Below are 12663 nucleotides of genomic sequence, written 5' to 3' on the forward strand. Positions count from 1 at the left end.
AATAAAACCTAAATTTCAACCATGTTCAACTGAAATGGACATGCCAACATATGGGCCATATGAGTTTGATCAAAAATGATTATTTTTAAGATATCACACAAATTTCCGACTCCAGTTTGACCTTTACATCTGCTCGCCAATAAGGTCCATCATGGAATACCCTGACACAAAGATCTATCGTGTACTTGACCATTCATTTATCATCTGGATATTTCTCTGTTTGACCCCTTACATTTGCTAAGCCATTTTGCCATTCAGCAAGAAGCACATTCATGATGAATGGACGATGTCAACAGAATATCAACTGTGCAGTTACTCTTGCTTCAAAGCATTGCATCCAGTTATTATTTATGTTGCATAATGGTGCAAGTAGATGAGAGACAAAGGATGGTTCACATTTAGGCCTGATGGCTTGTTTACTTTTCACTAATATGTACTGCACAGCGGGGTTTTCACTATGCAGAGATAAATTGCTTAATGGCTGTACTGGAATGTGAAGTTCACAAGAAGGCCAGATTGAATGCAGTTTCAGTTGATAAAAGAATACTGGGGTGGATTTTTATCACTCTTCTCTCCTTTTCAGTTGTAATTCCATCTGATTTCACAGGTTCAGTTACAAACTTTCACAACCCACAATGCAACTAAAATTGTAGGAACAATCTTGTTCCTGAGTGTGAAGCATGGATAGTAAGGTTTTTTATATCCTCATATTTCTGCCTTACCGATGTCAATCTTAAATGATTGAAGAAATATGAAAGACAGAAACACTTGGCTCTTCCGACATACGAGTATATCTGCACCTTGTACAGTAGATATAGATAGATACAGGATAACACGATCTCATACTTGATATATAAAACAGTTGATTTATGGTTTCATGCTGTGTCAAACAGGGAGAACAACACTCTCAAACTACATGCATCACAACATGGGGGGGCATTTTATTCAACACTATGTTGCTGCAGACCCGATCACAACTGTTGGAGGAACACATTAATAGGACTGGTGTTAAAATTAATTATGCAAATGTAATTTAATTAAGTGCCAAGAAATTATTTGTATAAAAACTACTCAGATATAATGCATTTACACACACCTTTGGTAAGTTTTTTAACCATCACAACTACATCATTAGTTCTAAAAAAAAAAAATTAGCAACTGCAACAAAGTGATTTTGCCTAAAATTTTGTGAACAAATCACACAAACACACAACTACTTCTTTTGAAAAACCATACTCCTGAATCTCATGGTGGTGACCAGGCAGTAACATAATGTCAAGATCTGAGGGAAAGTGAAAAGGTTCAAGAGTGCTGATGCCTCATGGGAGAGGCGAGACTTACTGCTCTGTTGAACAGCTACTGAAAAAAGGATCCTAAGCTCACGATTACAGCAGAGGCGAGGGATGACCCCAGGAGCTCAAGAAACTATGAGCCTATTGACGAGTAGCATAGAGGTATCTGAGATTCACGTGTTAAGAGCTCCTCTGGCATTGACAAAATCAAATTTCCATTTGAAGCAATGATTATTTAATGGCAGTTGTGGATTAATAGCGAGTTAGTGCTTATATCACATTTGTTTCTGTCATGAATGACTGACTGTAGCTCTTGGACCACAGATCCTCTGATGAAGTTCACGTTTGCCTGTTAGCCTCGTCCATTGAAAAAGCACTGCTATCCGCCAAATATTCAACTCTTCATTGTTCATTGACTGATTAATGAATCAGCAGGAGTAGATTAGTTTCAGCCCCAGAGTTAGTGATATCTCTCAACATTTGGAAGTAATTTATCAAAAGTTGTGAGAAAAGTCTACAGTATGTAAGTCCAAGACCAAAAGAAATGTCTGGCTGGTAGTGATTACCTTCTTAGCTCATTCATGAAGTTCTGTGACCAAAGAAGTGGCGTTAAAATTAATCTGACCTCTGACTGTAACTGACTGTGGGAGCCATGAAGTGGATCCTGGAGGCACATGCATGTTTATTATAGAACTATGTCAAAAGACAAGCTGTCAACAGTACATGACTGCAGCTCTGGGGTAATCAGATCAGGACTGCATATACTCCACACATTACATACATAACAGAGTTCCCATTGCTCCCACATCGCATGTTAAATCATTTATTTTTACTGTACTTTTTCAGTTATTTATTTTTCACTTGCCAGGAAGTCGACAGAGAAGACTTTGACAGTGAAAAATGAGTGCAATCCAGGAGTAATTAGTGTTGTGCTGGCTGTCATTATACTTTGTGTTGTGTTTTGTCCCTTCAGATATCCAGAGGAAACCCATCCCTTCAGAGCCAAGACATAACGGGAGTGTTCACAAGGGTCTACACCTCTGTCTTCTGCTCTGTCATTGGTCACCACAAAAAAAAAAAAAAACATCTGTTTAAAACCAGACACTGCTTTCCTCCCTCCTTTCACACAGTACAAGACCAAAAAAACTCAGATAGGCAGACCGTGTGTGGGTGCGTGTGTGTGTCTCACAGTGAGAGATAACCAGAGTTAGTCTCAGGATGCCAGCGTACGCCACCAACATGAGGTTGAAATTTCCAATCGTGGCCTTGACTTTGGAAATTATCACCATCATTCTGTTTGCAGTGTTTGTTGTTTATGATGATGGGAAACATCACGGGAGCCATGGAGCCTCCAACCACACAGAGGAGAGCGAAGACCCCATGAAACTCTATCCAAGTAAGTTTGATCATGGCTGCTTGATGATGGAATGTTTGCAATTTGATTAGTTCTAATGAAGTTCAAGTCTTGATTATCAAGTATCTTTAGACACCTCTCTTTTCTGCAGCCATAACTATTTGTTGAGAAATTACAATAACAACACAATCCAAAGGGCCACAACATTCAGCAAAGATAGGTGATTCCACAGCAAGTGTATCATTAAGTAATTATCAGCTTGGGGAGTTTAGGGGCCTGTTGATTTACATTGAGTGTTTTTAAAGCGTTAAAAACATGAACCTTATTTTTCTAAAGATTAAAAAAAAAATCCTCATTTTCAACTTTCAAGCTTTCATGATCCTCAAGTTAAACCAACCCTTAGTGGAAACACTCATTGGAATAATGTGAATTCAGTTTCAAAGACAAAAATTGCCAATTACTTGTAAGCAGAAGTAATTGAATTTTGGGGCAGTTTAACCGAGCTGGTCTGCTGGATGCAATAAGAGGAGTCATGGGGTCGCATTCTCATCTGTCACAAGTCTTTTCACACACACGCAACTAAGGAATCCAAAGGATCCTGCAGAGATAAGTGTCAAGTCTCATACAGGGAAGGTCAACTCTTGTTCAATTTAATTTCCAAAACAAAATAACCATGTCCACAAAGAGTATTTTATGTCATTTTTGCGCTAACAATTAAGGATGGTCACTGCAAACTCTTATCAATATTGCGATGCGGCATCATAGAACTGCCATCTAACCGTCTGCTCATGGCTGGGCGTGGCAGAGATGGCAAATACAGACATTGTTAATTTTTCGTATTAAGAGGAGTACCTTTTCCACTTAATGGGATTCCTATAACCTATTACTTATATAAATTTAATTGGGACTTTTTTTATCTTTACCCTGCAACAAGATTAGAATGAATTACAACATATTGAAAGTGCTACACTTGAGTTAGTGTCCTTATCACTCTGCACACTGAAGCATGGATATTTGTCTGAATGAAGTGGATAGCCCATTAATATCCCTGTGCTTTTATATCTTTAAAATTAATCAGCACCACTTGGAAACAGTCATTTCGAGTGTTTTACATTGCACGTATGTCCTTTTACAGAGGAGGGAATTATAAACAATGTGCCAATGAGTAAAACAGATCACTGGATTAGGGTGGGGCCAAACACTCGACCGTGGAGGCTCATATTTCCATGGCTGTCAAAAACACTTGTGCATCACACGTTTGGTAAATTGCCAAAGAATTTCAGCCAATTGTGTTGCATTTAACAATTGTAATGCAAGAAGGTCAAACTGGTGTGGTTCCTCTGTAACATAAGCGGAAGAAAAATGGACATATCCTTGGATCAGGGGTACATGTCATCACTTCCATGCAGGACAAATGAATCGGTTCAATGGATTTAAGATAATTTAAAGGCTTTGGCCTCATGGGGCATTTCAGTAAGGACTTTTTCTTGGCCAGTGAAATTTTGAAAAAAAAAGTTTATTTATAAATAAACTATGATGGAATTTTATCACTCAAGGTACAAAGTACTTTATTAAGTCTCGAGATTCAGTTTCGGAAGTATTCTTTACTGTTCTATCCCCCCTCCAATAGGTTTTTCAGATTACTGGAAGTTAGCAAACATCTTGATAACAGTCATGTGCCTCACTGAAGGCCACACGACTACTCCCCTACTTCTGCAGGATACTTCACCACAAACACTGGAAATGACTGTTTCTCTGTACTCTTTGCAAAATTTGCATATAAAAAAAATTCAATGGCATGAAAGTCTTTTTGTATTCTGAGGAAACTAACAGAATTGAAAGGGTTTATCTGTTAAAACATTACATAAAACTGATTCCATTATTTCAGTCTTGAAGCAGCCGGTAAATTCATAGTAAAAAACGCTGTTTTTCATTGCGATTCAGGTAAATGCAAACAACAGCATTGGATTCTACTTCACATTAAAACAAGTCAGATACAATTCAAATTGTCCAACATCACTAATAATCATTTAAGGGTTTTAAACTGCATTGTATCATTGCAAGGACCGATTATAATTCACCTGTGTATGTGTTTTTTGTTGTGTTATGTTATATGATATATATGTGTTATGTGATGTAAATCCAACAATGGTTAATGATTCACACACTTCTGCACTTGAAACAGGTGCTTATTGTTGTATAGGAAATGCCCTATTAAGTGGACCCTAATAGATGATTTGAAAATTAGCCCAGTCAGGATCTTACATATTTGCTTTGGGATTAACTAACTAATAATGGTTATTTCAAGATGTGCTATGTAGCTGATGATGTTTTTTTCTATTTCCGACTTTCATAATGGCTTTCATTTCCTTGGCGAGCCGACTGTGGCCTGCAGGCTCATTCATCAGACATACAACAAAGAGACATTTACATGGAACTGTGGGGGAAATTACTTTGTGAATTCCAAACCACTCAAACACGAAAAGGAAATAACAGTCCAGTTAGGTGAAGTATGACAGTCTACGCAGAGACGTAGCGGGTCATTATTCTTAAAGTTGACGATAAAAGGTACAGATGTAACATTTGCCCTATAGGTAACAGTCAGTGCTAAAAAAAGAGAAAACATTCCCTCACTGTAATGTGAGCAGTCCTGGTATGTCTGTCTTTTATATATGCAGGAAGCGCACCACCTTTTTTCTTTCTGTCCTGGTAACTTGACACAAGCTGTGAGTGGTGGCAGAGGGGTGGGGAGTTTGTTTCTGTCGCTAAGCCTCTGCGAAACATTAAGCACTTACTTACTCCCGGTTGATTAACTACCTCATCGAGCAATTTCACATTACTAATGTAATGAAGGGTATTCCATGTATGGTCTTAATCTCCTATCTGTCGCCCTCTGCTGTCCGGACCCAGCTCGCCTCTGACGTCATCCTGTTGCTTCCCTACATCATCAGTATCCCAGAAATTTCTGCTCTAATGAGTGCTATGACAGATGGTTTTAGCATTATCAGCTGTTTGGTTATTGAAAGAGGCATTTGGGAGGTGGAAGAAAGAAACCATGATAAATGAAAGAAGACTGGGTGATTTTTTTGGAGGGGAAGTTGGATTGAATTTTGTCAAAAAGAGAAAAGGGAACTTTTGTAAGGTGGGGCAAGTCCAAATGAGCCAGAAAGTTAGTTTGTCTGTTCAGGCCTTCTGTCAGCTTGCAACTTGGCAGTCTTTGTTAGGGCCCATGGATGTATAAATAGAACATTGAGCATTTGGTCCAATAATATTTTGCCTACAGCCTGAAAAGCTGTAATACTATTATTTCATTGTCATTCAGTCAGGCACCTGGTGGTTGTTTCTATTATGTTTGCTCACTGGAACAAAAACCGCAGAAGACTAACCAAGTCATGAAATGCCTCACCTGATGAGCATTTATCGGAGAGTTTGGTGGTTCAGTTCCACTGCATTATATAATCTCTATATTCATCTACAGATCAATTCTGATAAAACATAAATCTCACATAATTATAGCTCTATTGCAATTCTGCCAATTACTCCTGCTAAATAATATAATCAGCCTAAAATAGTACAAAGCAACACATTTTCCAGTGGTCATTTTTGGCAGTGTGACTTGCTGCAATTTGAGATACAGGACATTGGAATACCTGCAGACATTCTAATTTATGGTGACTGTATGGCACTTCTCCTCTCGTGTTTGAAAGCCTTCCATTTACTTCAAAAATTAACAGCAAAACATTTTCCATGGGATCATACACTGGCTATCTAAGATGATAAAGTGGAAATTTGTAGTAGTGAAAAAAGTCCACATTACAACCGATGAGATGATCTCCATTAACATTTCGGCCTTTCAAAGAGGTCTCCCATGTGATTGCTGAGAGGGCCATAACACCCGCTAGAGTGTCACTGAACAATGGCAACATCCGCTCAAACAAGAATGCACATGTACACATGGATTGTTGCACGCTCTCAAAGGAAAGATTTTCCAACAGCCTGGAAGTTAGAAATAACAGCTAACAAGGTCCAAGCACCCATTTGCCAAAGGGCCTGCTTGCTCAGAGACAAACGGTGTCTGATTTGGACAATACTGCCTACGCTTAGACTCATTAAGGTCAGAGGAAAGGAAATGAGGCCCATTGTTTTCTACCTGAATGTTATTTCCACATAAGTTTATGATGGGGAAAATGTTCCTTAATTCCCGAGGGGGTGAGAGTGCTTACAGCCATTTTTTAATTAATCATTTATTACTATTAACACAGCTGTTTCTATAGAGCAAGCTTATATATTGTAAATTCGCAGAACATTTTCATGAATTATGAAAATTCATATTTTTTTGGATGAACCCCTGAGTCCACCAGACAACTAACAGCACAATATAAACAAAGTCCTAAATGACCAAACCATGGAATGCCCGAGCTTCCCAGTTACTTAGAGCATACGCATTTAGTATCAGCCCCGGGAAGCTTATTTAGAACACCACATTTTTTTCTTCACTCCCTTATTATAATATGTTTGAATTACTTATCCACCAACCTGATCCCAGCTGACATTACTGTCCCAGTGTATGGAAATGCTTCTTGCCAAGAATAGTAACTGGTCAATAAATCAAATGCATAAGCCACAGTACTTTTACAAAAAGAAAAAAAAATCAGCTCAATCAATTCCATCCCCCAGAAGTTAGGACTTATACAAAAAGAAAAGTTATCAAACCCTTCTTTCCAATGTTTTCAGTGTTCCAGGATGTTCACGTCATGATCTTTATTGGCTTCGGCTTCTTGATGACCTTCTTGAAGAGATATGGATTCAGCAGTGTCGGCATCAACTTACTCCTGGCAGCCTTTGGCCTGCAGTGGGGTCTCCTCATGCAGGGTCTCTGGCACATGGATGATGGGAAAATCAAAGCAAGCATCTTTAAGTAAGGCTGTTAGGACCTGCTTATCAATGCATTACTTAAATGAATACACATCAACAGAGTATGATTGTGTGTGTGGATGTACGTGTGTGTGTGTGTGTGTGTGTGTGTGTGTGTGTGTGTAGTTTAAACAGGCTTATTTTTTACACCTTTTTTTGCCAAGACCTATAAAAATTAAGCAATTTAGAAAGGTCTCAGCAAGAAATGGTGCCATTTTGCAGGATAAGAGTAATACACAAATTTAGAAGGTATTGTTCCTCTGCGATCATGATAGAAGAAAGGAGAAGAAATTTCTATGAATTTTACCTAAAAGAATAAGTAAGAAATATGTTAAACACATTACTTTCAGGCGTCAGCCACCTACAACTAGGGTCTATAGTTTCCAGTTCCTCCAGGTCTGAGTCGGGAATTGATTTATCCCTCATGAATGTTGAACCATGCTACACTTTTTTTATTTGTTTGTTTGTTTGATTTCTGTAATTGTATTTCTCTTCATACTCTGTTATACTAATACTGTTATACTATTTTTTTCATGTTTTCCTCCCCTCCTCTCCTGAAGAATTATCAATGCAGATTTCAGCACAGCCACAGTACTGATCTCCTTCGGGGCAGTACTTGGTAAAACCAGTCCTGTTCAGCTGCTCATCATGACCATCCTGGAGATCACAGTCTTTTCCATCAATGAGCATTTAGTGGTAACCATCATGAAGGTAAGTGACCTGCATGATTCCACTGACCTCCTGAGCAAAACTCTGCAATAAACACAGTATCATATAGTGTCACTGTATTAGAAACACAACAGAAATGATTTAATGCCCTAAATGTTCATCTAAAATGAACATAAAATGATGTCATCATGTGCGTGCCTTAAGCACATATCGGAAGTCAACAAAGATTAACAGTGACAGGGTTCATCCTGACTAAATGGTCATTTTAATTCCACAGGCCAGTGATGTCGGCGCCTCGATGGTAATTCATGCCTTTGGAGCGTATTTCGGCCTGACAGTGGCCAGAGTCCTTTACCGCCCAGGTCTTAAAAACGGACATGATAACGACGGATCTGTTTATCATTCTGATCTATTTGCTATGATTGGTAAGTCTGATTTCTCATTCACTTGTATGACATTTGCCATCTACTGGACATACATATACCTGCAGCTTCTCTGATGATAAACATAGTGGGATCTCTGTAGTGTAATTTGTCTTGGCTAAGGCAGTGTATTATTAACTGTTTCCTCAGGAACTGTTTTCCTGTGGATGTTCTGGCCCAGTTTTAACTCCGCCATTGCTGAACCTGGCTTAATTCAGCTCACTGCAGTGATCAACACCTACCTCTCCTTGGCCACCTGCGTTCTCTCAGCCTATGCCATCTCCAGCCTGGTCGAGCACAAAGGAAAACTTGATATGGTAGGACTAGTCCCATTAAAAATACTAAAATTTGACTATTTATGAAATATTTTTATTTAGGAATTCATTCTAATTTAATTCATGCTAATGATTCCTGAAACAACAATTATGTTAATTTTGTGTTGAAAGTATGCCCTTCATGCTGTCTGGCCACCATACAAAATGATGAGGTGTGCTTCACATGACTTACACATTATTTCCTCAGGTGCACATTCAGAATGCCACTTTGGCTGGTGGTGTTGCCGTGGGAACATGCGCAGACATGAACGTTGGGCCATATGGGGCTATGCTGATTGGATTCGTGGCAGGCATCATTTCCACCCTGGGCTTCAAGTACCTCACTGTAAGTCAAACACCAAAGACAATATTGTTTGTTTAACATGATAGTACTTTCATTGTTTGTTTTTTTTTAGGAGTAAAATGTGGTACTCCCCTCAAATGCTAAATTTGATAAAACCCCATATATGTGTTATCTTTCAGGATACAGCATCCAAAAATTTAGTGATGAACTTGAGAAAACCGTGACAGCCATGTAATTTGATGACAGTTTACAAATCAATTCACCAAAAAATGATTAGTAAACTTTCTGAATAGCAAAAATAATGACTTACTGCACACTCCTTTGTGAGTCCAAGCATATATTTTTTGTTGCGATAATATTCCTGTTTCTATTTTGTAGCCAATCCTGGCGTCCAATCTGGGCATCCAGGATACCTGTGGTGTCCACAATCTGCACGGCATGCCCGGTATCCTGGGAGGCTTGGCTGGGATCGTGGCTGCGGCTTTGGGGAAAGCAGAGGGGTAAGTGCCATAAAAGTATATCAGCTTTGACTACCAGTGGAGTTAACTCATAGCTCTGACATCTCTGCCTCCCCTTTTCCTCCTCTCTTCAGGTACAGTGCTACAATGCAAGCTGCTGCTTTGGGTTCATCCCTTGGTTTTGCTTTGATTGGAGGTGCAATTACTGGTGAGTACAGCAGAAAATCTAGCACGTACCTATAAAATCAAGGAATCAAAGACCAAAAGGTATACCATTCCGGAGAAATGCAAGAGTTCTTATAATTGGGCAAAAAAGGATAGGATTATGAGCTGAATTTACACAGATTATAGATTGATAATTAATTTTCCCTCTCAAGGTTTAATAATGAAGCTGCCATTCTGGGGGCAGCCTCCAGACCAGAACTGCTTTGATGACTCTCTTTACTGGGAGGTAAGTAATGCAGAACCTGTTTATTATCATGTTTGGGTATTCACAGTTGTGCATGAAAGAACTAGAAATGCAAGATAGCTATTGTTTCCCTGGTAATTAAATGAGGGATCTGGGATTGGGTAAGGAAGATATTGTTTTCATGTAAAAATGTATTCCAGGTAGTATTCTGGAGTAAGAGTGCCAGTGTGGGACACCATTTACAGTGGGATTCCTTTGTTTTTTAATACAGATTAAAACACTGATTTTGTTTTTCTGAGAGTGCTGTTGTAAAGTGATTAATGCCTCTGCCTCAGCGCAAGAGGGCCCCAAACACTTGATGGGTTAATTGGATGCTTCTTACCCTTTGTACAGGATTGGTGGAATAAATCAAATGAATGTGTGTTGTTGTTTACTATAACAGCTGGTTCATGCACATCTGTGTCTTCTGCATGATACTGAAAGATGATGTGATGAATGACTCTTTTCCAGGTTCCCGCTGAAGAGGAGGAGCATGAGGAGAGTTTGGCTCACGCTGATCACTCAAAGAACAAAGCAGAAGTCTAAAAGCTAAACAGTGCTGTTTTTAAAACCGGAACACAACATGTACCCAGGGATAAGCAGGTTTCCACGATCCATTACATGATGAATCCTGTTTTACCAACTGAAAAAGATACAACTTTTTAGGAATTCAAATGAGACGCATTGCTTACACTAAAATTTTGTTGGCAGTAAATGTCATGAGCCACTGAACAAACACATCGGGTCCAAACGTTCACAGCCACTAAGCTTTTTCTTTATTTTATGTATTGCTTTGACAAGTGTAATAGCATGTTTCCAAAATATAAATATAGCTTGTATTTCCCAAAGTGATTCCTTTTTTTCCTTGTTACATCTGGCCCATGTATCTCACCTGAGGTTTCAGAGAGGGATCAGTGATGGCTATGAACTGCTGCAACTTTTTACCTCACTGGAGCCCTGCCCCCCCACAGGGAGCCATGGTCAACTAGACCCTGATGTGGTCTAGGATGGTAGCTTTATCTTTTCATTACTAACCACCTTTGATGTATTCCATCACTCCTGACTGTTTTCTGTCAATCAGAGGACAGCCGTACATCATCTATTATACCTTGATATCACTGAGTGTTGCTTGATAACAATAATTGCATTCTTTCGTGTACATATAAATTCACTAACAATGATTGACATGGTCAGTTTTAAATGAAAAGCCTGCACTCACAGAAACTCAGGTACTGAATATTTGCAGATTTCCCAAAACCAATGCAAGCATTGAGTGCAAATAATAATAATTGTTCAAAAAAAAATTTACGAAGTACCATCTTAAAATCCTCTTATGGCAATGACCCACTTAGTTTATGAGTCAAAGTTAGTAATTTCGGTCAATCTTAAAAGTACGGAGTCAAAAATAATTCTGAGTACAGCATGTGATTAAATCTGACTTTTAAGCATCTTTTAATACACTGTGCTGAAAAATTGCTTTTTGGTGTGTTATACCTGGAAAGATGAAGGGCTGCTGGCTTGATGATACTGACTACACATAGATTAGAAGTTGTATTTTGGGTTTTCATTTACCGTATGATCCCAAACTCACAAAATGCCTTACAATTTTGTGCTTTTTATTCCTGTGCCTATATTTGTATTACGTACTACTTCTGTCATAATAAATATGTTTTTCTACAAGTGTTCATGCGTATTTGGTTGTTGTTGATTATTGTAAGGTCAAAAGTTCAGTCAGAAATTACTGACAGATAAAAAATCCAGCCACATGGCGTTATTATTTCTGTATCTGTAGTGATGTACAGTTTATTTGTTGTTTCGTATTGTTGCAACAGAATCTGGGAATTCACTGTGAAACGATGTATGTGCAGGGTTTGACAAAGGACTCGAAGCGTGATGTGGGACATCACAAATGCTTCATCATCTCATCCCAAATCAATAGTCAGCGCACTCGAGTAAAGAAAACTTAACTGGCCAAATCACCAAGACTAAGAATCGAATATCGGACACCTAAATTTAGAAAATTCTGTTGTGTCCATTTGGATTAGCAGCAATGTATGCCAGAATGACATTGTAGTTCCTATTAGGACATTTCCTGCCTCTAAACATACGTAAGGCAGAGATCTTTAAATTCCGACTCCTTGGTGGTTCAGTGTTCCAGGGGCGGCCTAAACCTCACGTTGCCTCATAGATTGCTTAAACTGTGCCCTTAAATTGCGCTTTATTATTGTTACTTAACATCATCACAATTACAATTATCCCTTTTTCCAGGAACAAAAGCAAATATATTCAGTGTGTCCGCATCAGAGTCCAGAAAGCTCTCACAAGCATCTACATCACAGTTTGATTTTACCATAAGTGACTGATTTTTTTTTTTTATTGACTTTGTACATCAAATAAAAATCCATCAAATAAAAATTTTCGTGACGTTTTTTTTTTTGCTTTTTTTCCTGCCACTTTTAAGTACTTTCTTTACTATTTATTTAGTTAT

General features: G+C 38.5%; 1 protein-coding gene across 1 annotated transcript; it reads left to right on the forward strand.

Annotated features, from left to right (window-relative positions):
* Positions 1–2414: 2414 nt before the first annotated feature.
* Positions 2415–12590, forward strand: rhag (Rh associated glycoprotein). The gene is made up of 10 exons (XM_086166621.1): positions 2415–2688; positions 7381–7564; positions 8121–8271; positions 8507–8654; positions 8802–8968; positions 9174–9311; positions 9648–9769; positions 9862–9935; positions 10105–10178; positions 10647–12590. The coding sequence occupies exons 1-10, from the start codon at positions 2511–2513 to the stop codon at positions 10719–10721; spliced, it is 1311 nt and encodes a 436-aa protein (XP_086022747.1). The 5' UTR covers positions 2415–2510; the 3' UTR covers positions 10722–12590.
* The last annotated feature ends 73 nt before the right edge of the window (positions 12591–12663 follow it).

The sequence above is a fragment of the Fistularia commersonii genome, chromosome 20, assembly GCF_037954325.1.
Source record: "Fistularia commersonii isolate RoL2024-O1a breed Wild chromosome 20, RoL_Fcom_v1.0, whole genome shotgun sequence".
Classification (NCBI taxonomy): domain Eukaryota; kingdom Metazoa; phylum Chordata; class Actinopteri; order Syngnathiformes; family Fistulariidae; genus Fistularia; species Fistularia commersonii.

What these genes read in the sequence shown, in the direction of transcription:
- rhag (XM_086166621.1), top strand. Translation starts at nt 2,511, where the DNA reads ATGCCAGCGTACGCCACCAACATGAGGTTGAAATTTCCAATCGTGGCC. An exon ending in TAGTGGTAACCATCATGAAG is followed by an intron (nt 8,272 to 8,506) that starts GTAAGTGACCTG and finishes TTAATTCCACAG; the next exon opens with GCCAGTGATGTCGGCGCCTC. An exon ending in ACAAAGGAAAACTTGATATG is followed by an intron (nt 8,969 to 9,173) that starts GTAGGACTAGTC and finishes TTATTTCCTCAG; the next exon opens with GTGCACATTCAGAATGCCAC.